This window comes from Aphanomyces astaci (genome assembly GCF_000520075.1).
Source record: "Aphanomyces astaci strain APO3 unplaced genomic scaffold supercont1.91, whole genome shotgun sequence".
In the NCBI taxonomy this organism is placed as follows: Eukaryota; Oomycota; class Saprolegniomycetes; order Saprolegniales; family Verrucalvaceae; genus Aphanomyces; species Aphanomyces astaci.
In genome coordinates this window covers 158,388-176,555 of record NW_009798354.1, presented here as the reverse complement: position 1 = coordinate 176,555, position 18,168 = coordinate 158,388, and the positions used below count along the sequence as shown (strand labels likewise).

General features: G+C 46.7%; 10 protein-coding genes across 13 annotated transcripts in view; 5 read left to right on the top strand and 5 right to left on the bottom strand.

Annotated features, from left to right (window-relative positions):
* Positions 1 to 5: 5 nt before the first annotated feature.
* On the top strand, positions 6 to 2,293 carry H257_16741 (hypothetical protein). The gene is made up of 6 exons (XM_009845277.1): positions 6 to 300; positions 352 to 442; positions 492 to 830; positions 1,058 to 1,099; positions 1,203 to 1,598; positions 2,009 to 2,293. Exons 1-6 carry the CDS (start codon positions 31 to 33, stop codon positions 2,149 to 2,151), a joined length of 1,281 nt encoding a protein of 426 aa, XP_009843579.1. The 5' UTR covers positions 6 to 30; the 3' UTR covers positions 2,152 to 2,293.
* Positions 2,294 to 2,651: 358 nt separating this feature from the next.
* On the bottom strand, positions 2,652 to 3,684 carry H257_16740 (hypothetical protein). The gene has a single exon (XM_009845276.1). The coding sequence runs from the start codon at positions 3,655 to 3,657 to the stop codon at positions 2,722 to 2,724; it is 936 nt and encodes a 311-aa protein (XP_009843578.1). The 5' UTR covers positions 3,658 to 3,684; the 3' UTR covers positions 2,652 to 2,721.
* Positions 3,685 to 4,131: 447 nt separating this feature from the next.
* On the top strand, positions 4,132 to 4,783 carry H257_16739 (hypothetical protein). The gene is made up of 2 exons (XM_009845275.1): positions 4,132 to 4,256; positions 4,305 to 4,783. Exons 1-2 carry the CDS (start codon positions 4,139 to 4,141, stop codon positions 4,676 to 4,678), a joined length of 492 nt encoding a protein of 163 aa, XP_009843577.1. The 5' UTR covers positions 4,132 to 4,138; the 3' UTR covers positions 4,679 to 4,783.
* Positions 4,784 to 4,984: 201 nt separating this feature from the next.
* Positions 4,985 to 5,600, bottom strand: H257_16738 (hypothetical protein). Its single transcript, XM_009845274.1, has 2 exons — positions 5,468 to 5,600; positions 4,985 to 5,421 (listed from the first exon to the last, which is right to left on the bottom strand). The coding sequence occupies exons 1-2, from the start codon at positions 5,580 to 5,582 to the stop codon at positions 5,048 to 5,050; spliced, it is 489 nt and encodes a 162-aa protein (XP_009843576.1). The 5' UTR covers positions 5,583 to 5,600; the 3' UTR covers positions 4,985 to 5,047.
* Positions 5,601 to 5,856: 256 nt separating this feature from the next.
* H257_16737 lies at positions 5,857 to 7,522 on the top strand. 2 transcript variants are annotated; one of them, XM_009845273.1, is made up of 4 exons: positions 5,857 to 6,309; positions 6,359 to 6,909; positions 6,965 to 7,081; positions 7,133 to 7,506. In XM_009845273.1, the coding sequence occupies exons 1-4, from the start codon at positions 5,916 to 5,918 to the stop codon at positions 7,340 to 7,342; spliced, it is 1,272 nt and encodes a 423-aa protein (XP_009843575.1). In that variant the 5' UTR covers positions 5,857 to 5,915; the 3' UTR covers positions 7,343 to 7,506. The 2 variants fall into 2 exon arrangements, with proteins under 2 accessions (XP_009843575.1, XP_009843574.1); XM_009845272.1 differs by having other exon boundaries at positions 6,965 to 7,522.
* On the bottom strand, positions 6,916 to 8,605 carry H257_16736. 2 transcript variants are annotated; one of them, XM_009845270.1, is made up of 3 exons: positions 8,281 to 8,605; positions 8,050 to 8,222; positions 6,916 to 7,980 (listed from the first exon to the last, which is right to left on the bottom strand). In XM_009845270.1, the coding sequence occupies exons 1-3, from the start codon at positions 8,500 to 8,502 to the stop codon at positions 7,575 to 7,577; spliced, it is 801 nt and encodes a 266-aa protein (XP_009843572.1). In that variant the 5' UTR covers positions 8,503 to 8,605; the 3' UTR covers positions 6,916 to 7,574. The 2 variants fall into 2 exon arrangements, with proteins under 2 accessions (XP_009843572.1, XP_009843573.1); XM_009845271.1 differs by having other exon boundaries at positions 6,916 to 8,222.
* An 867-nt stretch (positions 8,606 to 9,472) lies between these two features.
* On the top strand, positions 9,473 to 10,172 carry H257_16735 (hypothetical protein). The gene has a single exon (XM_009845269.1). The coding sequence runs from the start codon at positions 9,490 to 9,492 to the stop codon at positions 10,135 to 10,137; it is 648 nt and encodes a 215-aa protein (XP_009843571.1). The 5' UTR covers positions 9,473 to 9,489; the 3' UTR covers positions 10,138 to 10,172.
* A 388-nt stretch (positions 10,173 to 10,560) lies between these two features.
* H257_16734 lies at positions 10,561 to 12,736 on the bottom strand. 2 transcript variants are annotated; one of them, XM_009845267.1, is made up of 10 exons: positions 12,717 to 12,736; positions 12,574 to 12,672; positions 12,232 to 12,416; positions 12,052 to 12,185; positions 11,693 to 11,943; positions 11,300 to 11,633; positions 11,147 to 11,229; positions 11,001 to 11,084; positions 10,855 to 10,938; positions 10,561 to 10,802 (listed from the first exon to the last, which is right to left on the bottom strand). In XM_009845267.1, exons 2-10 carry the CDS (start codon positions 12,663 to 12,665, stop codon positions 10,619 to 10,621), a joined length of 1,431 nt encoding a protein of 476 aa, XP_009843569.1. In that variant the 5' UTR covers positions 12,666 to 12,672; positions 12,717 to 12,736; the 3' UTR covers positions 10,561 to 10,618. The 2 variants fall into 2 exon arrangements, with proteins under 2 accessions (XP_009843569.1, XP_009843570.1); XM_009845268.1 differs by having other exon boundaries at positions 12,574 to 12,736.
* A 970-nt stretch (positions 12,737 to 13,706) lies between these two features.
* On the top strand, positions 13,707 to 14,102 carry H257_16733 (hypothetical protein). Its single transcript, XM_009845266.1, has one exon. The coding sequence runs from the start codon at positions 13,737 to 13,739 to the stop codon at positions 13,890 to 13,892; it is 156 nt and encodes a 51-aa protein (XP_009843568.1). The 5' UTR covers positions 13,707 to 13,736; the 3' UTR covers positions 13,893 to 14,102.
* A 1,164-nt stretch (positions 14,103 to 15,266) lies between these two features.
* The window catches only part of H257_16732 (hypothetical protein), a gene marked incomplete at its 5' end in the record, with an annotated part of 9,944 nt that continues 7,042 nt past the window's right edge, over positions 15,267 to 18,168 (bottom strand). Inside the window, 5 exons of the mRNA XM_009845265.1 lie at positions 15,267 to 15,382; positions 15,788 to 15,959; positions 16,551 to 16,788; positions 17,381 to 17,535; positions 17,808 to 18,068. Coding sequence (XP_009843567.1) covers positions 15,270 to 15,382; positions 15,788 to 15,959; positions 16,551 to 16,788; positions 17,381 to 17,535; positions 17,808 to 18,068 — 939 coding nt within the window. The 3' untranslated portion in view covers positions 15,267 to 15,269. The remainder of the gene's footprint in view (positions 15,383 to 15,787; positions 15,960 to 16,550; positions 16,789 to 17,380; positions 17,536 to 17,807; positions 18,069 to 18,168) is intronic.

Here is an 18,168-nt window from a genome sequence, read left to right as displayed (position 1 = left end):
TTCGAATTCCCCGCGTCGGCGATCAGCATCATGGCAGGAGAAGGATCGTCGTCGTGGCCGCCAGGATGGCCCTCGTCTCTGGAGGAAGGTGTTTCCACCACGCGGCGATCGCGGGAAGGGGAGGAGGATGCAGCTACGAGGTCGACTTCACCGTTCCGTCGTCCATCGTCGACGATGTCTAGTCCGTCCACCAGCGGCGGTGTCGGTGATGTCTTGTCGAAGCGCCGATTTAAACTCCACGAGCCGGACGAAATGATTTTGCATTTGCAGCGACATCAAGAAAAGTTACGATGGCGACAGGTACATATGCTCGTTATGTCCATATGAATGTCAATCAACTCCCTGTCGTAGCAATTGGACGAGCAGGTTCAGGAAAAGACGATGCTAAAGGCCAAAGAAGATGACGAGAAGCGTATAAAAGAGGAGGACCAAGCCCAGCGCGGTACGATTGCATGGATCTCCCACACTTCCACACTAACATTTTGTTGTAGAACGGCAGTACCAGCGGCAACAGCATTTGCGCGCGCAACAGAAACTCGGCCACGTCTCTGCCTTACCAAATCCTCCGAGACAGCAGCAGACGTACGTCTCGTCTGGCGGCACCACGTCCGCAGCGAGCATCCACACGCCCCTACCTCCATCGACGACCCACGTGAATCCCCCGCCTGTCCCGTATTCGTCGCCATCCCGTGGCGGCGGCGGCTCCATGTCCCGAAACGACCCCAACAACTCCCCCGACGTGATCTCTCAAATGCAGGCCATGCTGGACGAGTTGCGGTTGGAGCGCGTGCAAATTCAACTTGAGCGGCAGCAGATGCAGCTCGAACGAGGTACGACGTTGCGATGGGTTTATATATATATATATTTCCATATGTTTGGGTGATTATTATATAATGCTCATTTCTGGCGTTGTCGACTTGGTTGCACTTACTGTATACGACGTAGTACTATTCTGCGTCGTGCTGTAAAACGTGCATTGGAGAGAATATATATATATATATATTCTATTTTTTACCCCTCCACCCATCGTAACGATCAACACCTTGATGATGTTTAGACGCGATGATACGAGAACGCCAGCAACTCGACCACGAACGAGGTACAAACATCCGAGTTTACACTCCAAACGATGTTTATATATATATATATATTTATATGGGTTAGATTTGATGTTTATATATATATATATTTATATGGGTTAGATTTGTTGGCGCGGGACCGTGGTATGGTGCACCCCAACCCGTTCGTGTATCCACCTCCAGCAGCAGCAGCAGCCACCACCACGTCTCCGTCATCAGCATCGCCGTCTAAAAGTCCCGGTTGGACGGATTTTAACGTCATTAGTCCGACGTCAGTCCAGAGAAATGGGTTGCATCTGTCGGAATCGCCGACGTTTTCCCCATATCGAGACACCAAAGCCGCCGCCTCGTCCTCCCGCCAAGCCCGACGGAATGGAGCGTCGGCGTCGCAACCAAGTCATCCCATGGACGACCATGAGCTCAACCCGATGGAACAGTCGTTGATTGGGATCAGTGAGTTTGTGGCACTGGCGTCCGTCGACGACAACAGCCACAACCGACGCGTGATTCAGAGCAGTGGTACGTCATATATATGTGTGTGTGGATTGGAATACGTTGAAATATATATATATATATATATATATTGTGTTTTGGACGTTTTTGGTGCAGAGGATGCGCCAAATATACTGGTCATGGATCGATTTGTAATGGAAGTGTGTATGGAAACTAACCTCCCGTGGCATGATGTTGATTTGTACAGTCGTTTCAGTCACAGGTTATTACATGAATGGGAATATTCTCTGAATTGGCTCAATACTCTGGCCTAAATCCTTTAGATCACTTGGTTGTGATTCGATACTTTCGTTTTGAATAAACACAACAATATATATATATATATATATATATATATATATATATATGTACATCGTATATTGACATGATGTTGTATACCTTGTTGCGTTGCACACTGGCTATTAAACAACTTGTAGGACGGTACAATTGGGATCGAGATCTCGACACTGGGAAAGCTGCTGCGTACACTACGAATCGGTCTACTGCATCAAGTGAGGAGGGCAATATGACATCATCCAAGCTGTTTCAAGTCAAAGTGCTCGTGGATGGACAGCATTAGACCACGTGTGATGAACGTACGACGATGATGATACATGTTCAGTCGTCCGCAGTTTACACGGACGAAATGTATGTGTTGGTGGCTCCAATAACATTAGTACTTGTATTGGGCATGTTTTGGAGTACTATATGGCATGTTTTGGAGTACTATATGACTATATGACGTTACAAGGACCAACCACCTCAGTGTGATTATCTACACCTTGGCTCGATGGACATTTGGAAAATGTGCAATATAAAACATACCCTGGAACGATCTGATGCATGAAACCAGAGCAGAAGAACCACATTGGCAGACAATCGATATACGACCAATCAAAACCCAGAACAAAATGCAACGGGCCAATCAAATCCACTATTCGACCAATCCGAATTAGTGTGTGACTGAAATTAGTGTGACGGTCACTGGACCATTGTGTCAGTACTGTACATAACAATCGATCGATCAATTTGGCAAAGAATCCGCACAGACGTTTCAAGGACAAACAGTTCAACATGAAAGTCGATGGAAAGCAACTTGGGTTGATTACGATGTCTTTAAACTGCATGGCGGCGGTGGCAGCGCTCTTGATCATTGCGATCGATCACGTGGCATGCAGGGTTTCGGTGGTGGAAACGTCTGGGTCTTGGTCGCTGTGAACGTCATGATGCCGCTGCAATGCACCCCTGGCCACAGGTTGAGCTCATGGAGGTTGGGGAACTTGTCTTCGTGGACAGTCGTGAATGATGGGGCTGTGACGACCATCGACGCTGGCTGCATGCGCAATGTACCGCCGAGCACGGTCTGGACCCACGCGTTGTCGGGAGATGGAAGTCCTTGGTCGTCGATGACACGCTCCTCCAGCGGCGGCAGCGCGAGTCCCTGCAACCAGTCCATGCGCACAGGAACGCGCCACGTGTTCACGGACTTTAACGTTACGTCGCATAACACGTCGCCACTAAGTCGATCCTTCACAACCACGTTCGTGAGCGACGACCATGTAGACGGGGACGGCTGCTGCGTCCATGTAAAGTCGGCCAGTTCCTTGCGAATACCCCAGTTCCGACGGCCGTTACGAAGGGACGCCTCGGACGATACATAGATCCGAGTTACGCGCCGAGATGCAAGCAACCCGTGCGCTTGAAGGTACCTTTCTTGAATGTGGTGTTCTACTGCAATGGGAGTCGACGACGATGGAGGAGTGAACGCGCCAGGCACGAGAAGAAGCTCGTCGTACGGACCCACGGGACTGTCGGTGTATCGAATGAGCATGACAAAGCCAGGCCCGGAACCGGTAAAGTCAGCGCGGTCGGCGTCCGAAGGGAGGTGCGCACGAAGCGCGGCTTGTTGTCGAGCGTTGCTTCGACTGGCGATGAACGGCAACACGTACATGCTTCCCACAGAGAGCGTCCATGGATTTAACGCCGTGGGGATGTCTGTGGCTTGTCCATCGACGCCACGGTCATCTTTCGTCGAGAGCGATGACGACCATCCGTCCGTCGCGGTCTCGGCGGTGGAATCCTGCATGGACGGAATATTGCGATTTGGAATGTTTGACGACTCAATTTATTGAAGTCTAAAGTATCATTTTTATGGAAAATCGTTTGATTGGTTGAATTAAGCCAATCATACATCAAATGCTGTCTTCACACAGAATGAGTGCCATAACTTCCAGTTAATAACTCGTTAACGTTAGATCCTCATGCAAATTGGACAGTGTTGGTGTATTTGCAAAGCGCAATTGCTTTGGAACAGCATTATAGGTCCAGTAAGCTCATATACTTGCCAAAAGACCCAAAATCCCGAAGATTAGAGGAGTCGGACTTTCCGCTCTTTTAATATAGATCAGTTGATCTTGTTTTCACCTTGCCTACAATAAAGTACGAAAGACGCCTTCACTTTGTATTTGTATGCCTAATCGTCTATCATAGCGAATATGTAACCGGATTCTGAAACCGCCAGCGTATCCGGACGACCGTGTAGATCTTTCCTCATTTGTGATCCGGCCATGTCATCCCAAAACCTGCTCAAGAAGCCGTCGGATGGCGGGATGGACGACAACGGCATCACCACGCACAAGTGGAAGGTGTCGCTCTTTGGGTGCTTGGACACCCTCGTTCCCAACAGTACGTCCATGCAGTATCTCCCAACCACATCCCCTTATCTATCCCTAGCGCTCATGACGGTGATCTTTCCGTGTGTGTCCGTGGCGCAAATCGCAGCACGCGTGGGGTTTGTCAACTACCTCACGGCGCTAATTGTGACCTTTGTTGCGTACATCTTGTTCCTCGTGGCGATTGGCGTGCACACGACGGCATTGGACGTGATCGCCGCGCTTGTCGGCATCGTCTCGTTTGGGTATTTGTGGTACATGCGCACCAAGGTGCGGTTCCTGTTTCACATTCCAGGTTCCATTGTCGAAGATGGATGCGTCGTCCTCTTCTGTGGATGGTGCTCCATCGCCCAGATCGCGACCCACGTCGAGAGTTACACCCCCAACGAGTGTGCATTTGATGCCAAGGCCACGCTGCCAGGATACATCGTCTAAGCCTAACTGTCGTTTGATTTCTTTTACGTTGAAGTCTCAATCGTACAATATTGCGATAATGTTACTAGTATATGGCAAGTCGGCACTGACCCGCCCTTGGTCATCAATTCAGAGCGTCGTTCATGGGACGATGGTCGCAGCATACATGAGATCGGCGGCATCACAGTACTACTAGCTACTCTACGGTGCATGTCGTGTGTGTTAAACTACATTTACGGGGGTTGAGTACAGTACTGGACTTGCCGCTCGATTGAATCGTTCAAGTGGTCGAGAGTCCCCACAGTTCGTAATTCGTTGAATGAAAGCCCTGGATGCAACTGCATGACACAGTCAATTCATCGTGTATGTATATTTTCTACAAGGTACAATCTAGAGACGGTAGCCTTGCAACGTGGCCTTGGCATCGAACGAACAGGCGCCAGGCGTGTAGCTTTCGACATGGGTGGCGATTTGGGCAAGGGAGCAACAGCTGCAGAAGATGGTACACAGGGCATCTTCCCACCACACACCTGGGATTGCAAACATCGTGCGTACTTTTGTGCGCAGGTTCCATTTGAAAATGGCAAGACCCACGGCAAGGACGGCCGAGAGCACATTGAGCCACTGGCGGTTCAACGAGCCCGCTACAACGAAGTACACAGCTAACGAATACGTCGTGATAAGCGCTGTGGTGTATGGAAACGATCCAAGCCGCGCCAAAACTTGGGAGAGAGTTACGCACGGGCAGGCAAACGTCATCAGCGCTAGATCCGAAGTCAGGTCAAATAAACGTTGCATGGAGCGACATACCATTAGGAACGAACGTGTCGAAGCAGCCAAAGATGGGAGCTTTCCAGTCGCCAGTCTTGATGCCATTGCTGTCCACGCCGGGTTCGATGAGCGGCACGGTAGCGGCGTCAGACATGATGCTGCGAGGTGTCTGGTTGGAAAGTGAAAGATCGCGTCGCCTGGGATGAAATCATCCGGATAACGTTGTGTATGCGGAATTCAAGTACAGCCAATAATATTGGATCAATTTGAATTCGAGGTGTTTGATTGGTTGATTTGCATAACAAATTTTAATACTTTGTTACAAAACGCGCGAGCTTTGTACTGGAGGATTGTATGAATTGAGTTCAAATTTGAATTTATTTGAGTGTGTTTTATTTGACCTTCGCGCTCAAGTTGGCAGTCCCCATTTGCCACTCGCCGAGACAGGCCGCCATCGCCGTCACAACCCCCGCTATATCAACCCCCCATGATGATGCATGACAACACAGACCGGAAGAGGAAGCGAGGAGCGCTGGAAGACATCAGTAACACACACAAGTCGTCGAATGTGGTGCCGTCGACGCGCATGACCACCCGGCTGAACCTGAAAGCGGCAGCCGCCCAACAGTTGACGCAGTCACAAACGTCCGTGTCCGAAACTCAATCGACATCGCCGAGTCAAGAGGACGTTGATGCACCTGTCGTGATCTCGGCGAAGAAGCGAAAAGCGAGCCAGGACGTCGTTCTCACCACCGCTACCTCAGGCACAGGACTTGTTCATCGGAGATCATCATTATCCGCAAGACGGGTGTCGCTGGAGTCTCAGACACAGGAACAGCGAGAGCGACAGCGGATGTTCGATGTTCGCATGAGTTCGTTGAGTATGTCGCGATTCCGTCGACTTGGCATCGATGATGACTGGCTGTGTAGGCTCGGAATTCGATTTGGATGTGTATGTCGATCAAGTCCGTATGATCGACTCCAAGGAGAACGACGCGATAGCCCGCGAAGTAGACATGTTTCACCGTAGCCACGAACACAAGTACCGCGTCCAATCAGATTACCTAACCGAAGTCAAAGATGGGGTCAAGAGCGATATCAATTGCCGCATGCGGGGCATCCTCGTGGACTGGCTGGTGGAGGTCGGCGAAGAGTACAAGCTCGTGCCGCACACGTTGCACTTGGCGATTCATCTTGTCGACCGATGTTTGTCCACGATGAGATTGGCCCGCGGGAAGCTGCAGCTCCTCGGATGCGCGTGCATGATTCTCGCATGCAAGTACGAAGAAGTCGTCGCACCCAGCATCGAAGACTTTGTGTACATCAGCGACCACACGTACACCAACGACGAAATGCTGGCGATGGAAACCACCGTGCTGGAAGCGTTAGAGTACAAGCTCAGCGGAACCAACGTCTACCACTTCCTCGAGCGGTTTATCCTGGCCGGATGTACGACAGAAGTCCAACAACACTTCGCACATGTAACTCCCACATACATTCTTTCCATTCCCCAATTCACCTCTATCCATGATATAGTACTTGACTGAACTTGCTGTCGTCGACTATTCCATCACGATATCGTACCCACCGTCCATTTTGGCAGCGGCAGTCGTGTACATGACTCGCCTCGTGACCGACGAAAAATGTCCATGGGTATATTGTTGTCATCTCCATACACTCGTTGCTCTAACAACCAGTGGTTAGACGCCAACGTTGCACTATTACACGAAGTACAACGCCGTGCAAGTCGTGGATTGCGTGGCGCATCTGTACAAGATCCACGACGCCGAGTACCAAGTGTCGCTGACCGACCCAGAGAAAACACGAGCTGTCACGGACAAGTACTCGACGCGATCGCATGTGCGCGTGGGCAAGTTGGCGCCCGTGGCCCCACCTTCGTCCATGTCGTCGTAACCGTGGATCATCATCCCCAGGTCGTTGTTCGTCACGCCGGCGGCCTTGGAGTGTCGGCGCCATAGTCACGGAAAGCCAAGCGGTCGGATATTTTAATGCTTTCAACTCTGGTTGAACCCTCGATATCTGATATATGCAGTCTGTGTCCCCCGCTCAAAAACTGCAAGACTTTATATGTTGCACCATATCCTCAATAATGCTGTATGTGGACACTGTTGTTCTCCATATAAGGTTAGGTCGAGGTCCCATTTTGAAGCCGCGCCACGGCCGCCGCCAACGTGTCCGTGGACGTTCGCGTGGCATTCAACACCAAGTACTCTTCATGGTCATCCAACACAACTGCATCAAAGCCAATCTCATGCAAAAACGCCAATGCTTCCGGGACACATGCGATCTTGGCTTGGATCGCGCCATTTGACAGCCGCAACTTGTGGAACTTTTCGTCTTCGGGGTGGTCCAGTATGTTTTGAAGGATCTTGTGCATGGTCGCGGCGGTGGCCGGTGGGAGCGACGGCGACGAAGGACGTTGTTTCGACGGGGATGGGACGTCCCTTGATGTGGGTCGGGATGGAGATGTCTGCGCTGTGATCACGGCGGCAGACCGCGCCGCGGTCGATGAGCTGATCGTCGCCTCATACCTAGGACACACACATTTCAGGACCCTTGGAAGGAAGGGGCGGCGGTAGATGATGGACGGGCGTACATACGGATTGTATCCTGCTTCGGCAATCCGCAGTTTTTCAAATGCTTTGGCTTGTTCGAACGCTTCCGACGTCGACGAGTCATCTTCAAATGCATTGTCTGGTCGTGTCACGGAGCTGTCGACATTCGCGGGACGTTTCTTAGGTGGCGGCACACCGCGCTTGGCCGCTGCTTCCGCCTACATCAATCCACGATGAAAACAGATCCTTCCTGACGAATCACATGTATGAAGGGACCTGTTGCTGCCGACGAAGCATGCGCTCGTCCTCAGACAAGTTAGAGTCGGCGGATGCAGGCCTTGGGGGCGCCTGTCGAGAAGGAGGCGGCGGTGGTGCCGCCGATGGAGTCTGCATGGAGTGTCCTGTGCCGGAAAAGGTCTGTCCCTTGACCTTCTGGTCTTTCTGGATCTTCGCGACCTTGGACGTCACTTCCTTCGTTTTCTTCTTTAGCCAGTCCATGCTGGAACTGCCGCCAACTGCCGCCGCTTGTGATGGGTTTTGTGGGATGGGGATTTCGTAAATACCCGACAGTCTGTCCAGTTGATAAAATAAATATAATGATACATCGTCAACTGACTATGTGTGTTTGAATTAAATTAGAAATATTTTGGTGTCCGTTACCGGTTTCATATACCCGGATATAAGGGTAAAACGTGTTTTGAATGCGGTCAAAACACATGGGCCAGCTTGAAATTGACACCCGCCATGGTAAAGAAGGCCACAGATTTCGATCGCATGCTTCGGAAGTACAGATTTCTACCAGTAACACGTTAATTTTAACTATAGTTAGCAGTATATTCGTGTGAGCTCTCATACTGCATCTCGTTCCTTCTCATAGCATGTTCATTGTGCGCTGTGTAACCCATCACTCAACCAAGTTCGCTTTGGGCCTCTTCTCCCTTTGTCTAGTTCTCACAGCTTGAAGGCACCGTCCAAGTTATTTAATTACCTAGGGTATTGTAGGTAATAAAATGCCTGTTTATGTTGAACTCAAGTTCAATCTTTGAGGGTGGAAAATATCTTGCCCTAAAACGTGGTCGGGGTCGTGTACCATTGATACGAACATGAAGCTTAAAAGGTTGAACCGTCCACAACGAATTGTTTTGAAATACCGACTCTATATACAAAAGACAAGATGTTTCCCCCTTCAACATTGATTTTTATTGATTTCAGCATATTTTTTGTATTTGCGGACGATGTCGTTCGTTGAACGTGTTTAACGTGCCTTGTACAAAGTTTAACTTTGCCGACGTTCTCCATCATATACACGTTAAACTTGTTTAACCTTGCCACGTTTTACCAAATTGAAGGCGTTTTAAATGAACATACAAAAACCAAGCTTAATAGTGAAACATATCCTTCACATCCTAGTCGTTGGTCGTCGTATTGACCCTGAAGTTTGAGGCGAGCCGTGGGTTTTCTATTCTTATCGGCGACAGCACAAGCATGAGCACCGTGAAGGGCGTGGACGAGTTATCTCCTGTGGGGAAACCTAGCGGCGGCAGTGGCGAGCAGCGATGCGGTCCATGGAGCGACGCCGAAGTCGCGTACGCGACGCGGCTGTCGGACGACTTCAAACTCGGCCTCCTTTCCGACGTCCCCAACGGCATTCCACTTCGCAAGTGGTTGAGCGAGAAGTTGAATTGCACGCCCATGCGATTGAGCAAGAAGTTTGACAAGACGTCGGGCGTGCTAGGCATGTGCCGCTACACGTGCAACGTCATGACGATCGCGAGCATGTCCGCGGAAAAGTCCAAGCGCCGCCAGGAACAGTTGGAGTCGCTCGAAGCCGCGTTCCGCCAATCTGTGCAGGACGAGCACCTGAAACTGTCATCATTTGAGATCCAGCAGACGCATTTGCAGCACCAAGCGACGAAGAAGCGGAAAAAGTACGCGGCGGCGCTGTTGAAATCCACCAAACGCCCTCGCCCGATGGCCGGCGTGAAGGTATTTGCAGGGCAGCCACATCAGCAACGCAACACAAACAGCAGTAGCACCGTCACCCCGAACCAAACCGACCTGAGCGTGGGGTTCCTGCTCTTGGAGCTTCAAAGGGGCCATGTATCGCCTTCGTCCACAAGAGTAGTCGACTAATGCTGTAATGTCATGTATGTGTATGTTGTTCCCAGCGCTAACTCCGTGCAAAATGGAATCGCGAGTAGAATAACCATTGATACCAAACAGTACAACTGCAAAAAATACACGACAACTTCAACGTTTTTGCAGATATTTATACTATTAATAGTATTTCAACCGTATCAAAACGAAAGATTCGATTTCATATTAAAAGATAGTGTTTGTTGTTTTACTGGTACCATGGGAAATATCATTTTGGCCAGATAAATAAAGCCCCCGAACAACCCAGATCTCGCTTCGAATTTTGATTGGTTTTCCGCATAACAATATAGCTAATCAGCGAAGAGTAATGTCAGATTGACCAATGGGAGTGATTATTGTGATCGGTTTGGTCGGGGAGATTCGATTGATTCGACGGGGCCCGGAAATTTGTACCAAATATACTCATCACAAGATATTTTTTTTGCTTTACACTGTACAACCGACTTCTTTTGAAATTTCAAGCACAATAACCATGGCTAGCTAACCATTCGAGAATCGTGGCATGGCGATTTGCAGTCGCCCAGGCTTTAGCTTGCATCGTACAGCCTTCGCGACGATGATCATGCAGAAACATAAGCAGTTCCAGATGGCCCTTTGCTGCAGCCCAGTCCATCGCCCAGGTCGTACAGCCGATTTCTGGTCTAACTAGCAATATAAACCTGCTTTTGACAAGCTACAAGTAGACAGACCTACCGATGATAATGGAGCCATTTTACCACTTCCAAATGTCCATGCAGTGCAGCGTAGTCCATTGCACGGGTGGTACCGCCTTCGAGTCTACTCGAATCCGTTGGATTGTGGCTAGCTTATTTACATGATGATCGTTACAACAGGAGTACCGATTCATATGGAGCCATGCGACTACTTCCAAATGGCCATGGGATGCCGCGGCATCCATGGCAGAGGTCGTACACCCCTCGGATCTAGGTCGTACAATTACAATCATGCTACGCAAGTTTGGCCGATACTCATGTTTTGTACGCACCGATGGGCGTGTAAGAACTGGACAATTTCCAAATGGCCACCTTCCGACGCGCCGTTCATGGCTTGCACTGTAGCTCCTTCAGACTATACATTGAAAAAGCTCTAATTATTGGTTCATATTCAAGTGAAAATAAAATCTTCAAGAATTCAATACCCGATAACGATGCAAGAATTGAACGATGCCAAGATGGCCATTGGTCGCTGCCATGTCCATTGCCGAGGTCGTACAACCTTCAACCCGCGTGGCGTGTAAGAACTGCACAACTTCGAAATGTCCATTCGCCGCCGCCATGTCCATGGCTATGGTGGTGGCCCGCCCTCCACGCGATAAGAACTTAACGATTTCCAGATGGCCATTGCCGGCAGCTTGGTCCAATTGGATAACCAACGCTGGGTGCACCATGGCGCTGTGGCGTAGAAATTGTACGACCTCGAGGTGGCCATTGGACGCTGCGCCGTGAACGGCGGAGGTCGTGCAACCCTCCATGCTAATCAATCGTGTTGATTTGGTATACATGTATACATAATTTTTGCACGCTCGTAGTACCGATTCGAGTGCAAAAATTGCACGATCTCCAGATGGCCATTGGTGGCCGCACCGTCCATGGCAGAGGTCGTACATCCTTCGATGCGGTGCACGTGTAAGAATTGGACGATCTCCAGATGGCCATTGGTGGCCGCCATGTCCATGGCCGAGGTCTTACAATTCTGAACGCGACCGCTGCAGTGCAACAACGTCACAATCGCCAAATGTCCTTCACTCGATGCTCTAGTCATGGCAAACGACGTCGCCACCGTCTACATGTCCCCGCGAATCATCACATCTTTCAAATGACCATGATTTAGTGTACGATGTACGACCTAAACTTCCATACAAAAAATGGAGACCGAGCAAAACCAACTTACCTTAGGATACATATCCAGCAGCCACCGAACTGTAGCCTCGTGGCCATAGGCTGCTGCCCAGTCCAATGCATTCGCAGACCCGCCGCTGCTTGGTTGGTGTGCATGTAGTGCTTGCAGTACACCTAGATGTCCACCTAGATACAAGTGGAAACTGATGTTTGTATTTTTTGGAGGGCGAACCTTTGGCTGCAAAGTCCCATGTCAAGTACGATACAATGCCAATGCGGTGGCTCAGTAGCCACGTCACGGTGGATGTATGGCCGTGTCTAGCTGCGAAATCAACCGCTCGTTTCGAGTACATGAGTTTTGGGTGCAGTTTGCACATGGCAACGTGACCAGCGGTGGCGGCGGCATCTCCGTCCGTCCTATGAGCATTCGTCGCAATAATCGTAGGTAAGCTGACGACGCAATGTAGTACTAGTCGTTGTTGGACAGAAGTACGAGATATGTGGGGTATTTTGCATCGTAGCCAATTCTGGTAGAACAAACAAGTGGCATGATAAGGAGGAAGGAAGTACTTACCATGCACGAAATGCACGACCGCATTGAAATGCAAGGATGCCGTGGATTAGGAACGATGAGCTCAGCACACTCAACGCTGCAGAAGGTGCCATGAAGGATCTATAGCTTGGGTTGGTCAAGATATGTATTGAGCAAACAAATACGTGGGAGAATGTAGTAGTAGTTAGTAGCAAGGAGAAGTCAGCTTCACGAACGACAGTACATATGTACCATCCGACAAGCTCTATGGCGCATCACCAAATATCACATTGCGCAAATGTCTATGAAATAGATGGTTGCTATCCGGAAACCAAGGTCGTATCCGGTGAAATGGCTTTGCCAACAAACACAAAATGCAGGTATGTACATAGTTGGTCCTTCAACCTGGTAATACAGTAAGTAGGTCCCTCATCAAGTATGAGGGTTTCTAAACTACTAGTACTGTAGTATTTGAGAAACTCTATGGAAACGACGTGAGCTACCCTCAACTGATGACCATGTAGCGGTTACGCGCCGTTTCGCATTGTTGCTTGATTGTGAAACGGGAGTGGTCAATTCTCCAAAGATTGGTGGATTTTGGCGAAGTACAAATGTATATTACGAGTATCTTAGATAATGTCGAGACTTTTATATCGGTACTCGCACACGGGCATTTTTGTATGGATATCAAGTCGTTCGTTAACTTTTACTGTTAATTTACGATGTATGTATGTATGTATTGCCCACGTCTTGATAATTTCGAATTTTTAAAACACCAACACCTCCAAATATTAACTGGATCTTACTTCGAAGTATAAATAACTGTTACTATTAATAGTATTAATCCTTGAAGTAATAGTGACGACAAAAAAATGCAGACATATGATTGGGCGTTCTATTCACGTGTCCATCTTCAAGGTGGGTATTTTCCTAATCCTTGACAGCTATCATCCTACGTTCCCAAAAAAACATGCTTTATTATGTTCACCTCATCATCCCAATAAACTATACATTGGGCACAAACCGTTCAGACCTATGCTGGTCTGTGATTGGCCACTTTCTCCAATGATGGTGTGACGCGCCGGACGTGGCCTGGCCTTGAAGTACGAAATCCTCGACGGTGATTGGTCAACCCTTCAACTGATACTCTCTCTACTCGCATCGCCACTGCAACAGCCATTCTCTGATCTGCATCGCCGTGCCCAATGCTCTCCCTGGTCAAGTTCGCCGCCTTCCCCACGCTGTCCATCCGTGAGACCCACGGCCCTGTCGCCACCTCCGGAACGTCCGTGCAACCGGCACAGGACAAGACCACGACCAAGGATTCGGCGTGGGAACGATCTGGCTGGGCGTTCATCTAAGAGCTCCCTCCCAACAAGGCATCGACGAACAAACTCCGATGCCCCTATGTACACTATACCACCCCCACCCCAACTTGATTTATTGGCCCCAGCTGCAAGGCTTTCCCATCATCCAACCGACGTCCACATCGTGGCTGCTGCTTCTGCTGCTACCGTAGGTCGGATGATGCCACACGTTTGAATACACCTATCTTTATGTTTACGTCACGAGACCCTTTGGTTGCATTCCTGTTAAACTACCGCCGTGATGTGGTTCGAGCGCAGGTGATGTAATCCTACGTTGCCATGTTGTTCCCACGACACTCGGAACGTTCAGCAGTTTCTGCATGTAGTTGGCACGTGAGTTTACTTCTTGTGTTGGGCTAGAGTAAGCAGCAATGGAGCATCTTATGGAGTCGAACGTTCGATTTCTATAGCGCAAGTTTTGCCGTGTGGATTGATTTACCCATACTCGTATGATGATTGGATGAAATAACACTCCACATTCACATTTGATTGGGTCTCTAGTCTCCAATTGACGTATGATTGGTGATTAATAAGCCAAATCATGGATGTATACATCGTTTCCACGTTTGATATGTAAAAATATCAAAAAAGATAACTTCGTTGTTGAAAAGTTGTAATAATATTTGAGTAATAAACATGGGGTTTTTATAAAAATTACGACTGATGTATCGTGGACATGTAAATCAGAAGATCATTTGCCAGACAAAACGCTCCAGTTAATTTGATATGGATGTCCACGAAATAGCCGAAATACATGATGGCCCAACTGTACCGACAGTGTTTAATTAGTGTATGACCAAAGTTGTGTGGATTGTATGTACATGATGAGTACTACCACCTACAATTGTACTAACTATGTCGACATGTGTTACAAATAACGTAGCAGAGTATATTGAGTTAGTTGTAATAATATATTTACATTCGTAGAGTATTCTTGCTCACGTTTCAACAATGTATAGAATATATATATATATATTCTATATCAATGTCGAGACCTACATCCATGTCTATGTTTGTTTTGATGTGGCGATGTCGTAGTCTAGATCTGCCATTCAAATACTGCTATAGATAGTACAGTTTATTGCTTCAAAAATGAAATAATTAACCTGAAATAACAACTCTGTGTTATTTATTATACATGAGCCCATACTATTAATATCTATAGAACCTAAAATACAAAGTATTTTTCTTGGATTGATTTTTGCTTTCCATGTCATCATCACTACTCGATGGGTGTCACTGCTGCATTATTCATATATATATGTTTTATTATCATACTAGTATGTAGTGTTGTAATGTCCGTATGCAAACCAAAATATATCCGTGGTATTTTCAGAAATATATATATTTATATATATTTATATTGAGGTATTAAGTTGTTGCTTTCAAGGACAAAAGGGCGGCGTCGAGGCGGTCGACTTGGGCTTGTAGCTTGGCGACTTGCGAAGCCAACGCGTCCACTTGCGTCGCTTGTGTTTTCACCGCTAGAGATACAAATATATTAAAAATATATATCGGAAAACCCAATACTCGGCAAAAAACAGTCCGAACCGTGTACATATATATATATATATATTATATACCTTCACATGCATACACGAGGTACACCTCCACGACAACATTACAGCTCACAACGTACCCACCACAATATTTATATATAAATATATATATGTAAATTTATATTTTGAAGCAAACACTAAAAGATACACCACAACACCGTAAATACCTTATATATATATATACAAGTGCATCAGAAAGGCATGAGCAGGTAGCTAGTCATACCAACTGTACACGCAACACAACCACCACGTATATATACGTACATCAAGCCACACGATTGGATTTTCTAGTTTGATTCATATAAATAAATATATATATATATCACAAACCTTCGACGAGCACGGGTACAACACGAGAGTAGGCCACGTATTTATAGCCATTTTGATCTGTCGTGACCACCTGCGGCAGCACCAGCTCCATTTCCTGAGCAATAAATCCCACTTCTTCGCCACTTGAAAAATGTTTATCTGGGAATCCACTGCGATTATACGTGTACGTGACCTAGTTACAACCAAAATATTATCAAAAATATATAGAAACTGCAAATGTTGCTCCACAATCTGTATACTAGTAAATAGAACTGAATATTTATCAACACAATCATAGATGTACACAAAGTGGTCACGTTGATTTATTGGAAGGCATCGCCACCACATCAAACAAAGCAGTTTGATTGGCTCAAATCATACTCCTTTGTTCGATATGATTGGCTACAACGAATGACAGGATTCACTAACCTACCTCTTAACAAACAAACCTCTTAAACTTTATATATATCATCTTTTGACGGCCAACCGCGGGAGGAAAATTAGGTACCCATCACCATACAAACAAGAAATACAAAACAAATCGATACAAACACACTTTATATTCGTCCAAATATCAAAAAACGTAATATATATATATAATTCGAATCGACTATATGCAATCTCTAAAATCAACATGGGTCGATCGAAACACAGGTAGGTAGGTAGGTACTGTACACTGTACGCCCTTCGTCATAGAATCGACATCGTTTGATATCTCGTTTGATATATATATATATATAAATACAATAAAACCCTCTATATATATATATATGTAGATCTGTACCCCACGGAGCTGTAGGACAGTGTCGAGAGCGTTGAAAAGTGTGGATATGTTGATTTTGAAGCGACCGTCGGACGAATCAACGTACGATCCTGAGCCCATGACGTGGCCGTCCACGGAGAGACTCCCGCCCACATATGCATTGGACTCGACATACATTTCCCCAGTCACTTCCATCACCATGGCACTCATGTTGATGCCCCGGATGTACCCGCCAATGATATCCACGCCACGCAGTTCGCTACGATATACAATATTATATATATATATATATATATTATTTTCAAAATTAAACAGTCGTGGAAAGTGAGTAGTTGTGATGCATCTATATATTATGACGGATACCTTCCATAGGTTGTGAGTATTTTTTATTCACCTCGGGGTTTATAATAGTCGATGACATTGCAACATCCAATTGGTATACAATGCACTCATATATATATATATTTATATATTTATATTGAACGAGCAATATCTCTGTTTCCATCTCTCGAATTAAATATATATATAGATAGATGGATGAATAGTAACGCGAATATACTAGGAGGAATGAAATAGCCTTAGGACTAGTATATACACCTTCAAGACAATAGTACTGTAATAAACACTCGACCACCATCCAGTACATACATACATAAATATATATATATAGATATAATCTTGCAACTCGTATATCCGTATATATATATATATATATCCAAGCAACCATCATACCAGGTCTTTGAAGCACACCACTGCGACGACGATGTTGAAATCAAACACAACAATCATATAATATATCCAAGTCCCAATATTATATATATATATATATATATATATTTATATTTATATACCTGTTGGTCATATCAATCTTGCCAACGACCTGGTCCACCTGCAGCTGGTGCACTTGCAGTGTGGACGTGAGCGGGTCGAAACCGAGCGATTCATCCGACGTCAGCACCCCTCCCTTGCCATATAACGCCACGCGATTGGCTGGCTGGCCCCCGACCTAATTATCATAAAAATATATTTAAAATACGAGCTCATATATATATGCTATACTTATCAAAATAAACAACTGTTCCCGAGATGTGTGTTACTACTCTCAGGATACTATAACCAAAAACACACAAACACAGTACAAACACTTTTTCTATATATATATATATATATATATAATCTAAACTTTTCTATGTGTAGTACATCATGGTCATATATATATATATATATCAATAAACCCCATGCCATGTCTACGATTCTTCGTATATATATATAAAATACCTGCAGCGAGTGCGCTGTGAGCTGAAACGCGCCAAGGTTGAGGTTGGCCGCGGCGGTGAGTTGTTTGACGTTGGTGAGGCGAGTGGTGTCAAATTCAGTGGCTGTGAGTGTCTGCCACTTTTGGCCATCAAACACGAATAAAGCTGACGAAAACGGAGGAATTTGGAGGCTTTCAAGGCCGTCGGGGTCGCTTGTTTGGATAATTAGGAGCTGCCCGTACTCTGCTCCGTCCACGGCGATGGTCTGGGTGGCGTCAGGCGTCTATAAATATATATATTTATTATTTATTCGATAAAGTGTTTATGGTCTTTGAGGACGAAACCAAGGCATTGTATATATATATATATATATATATATATAT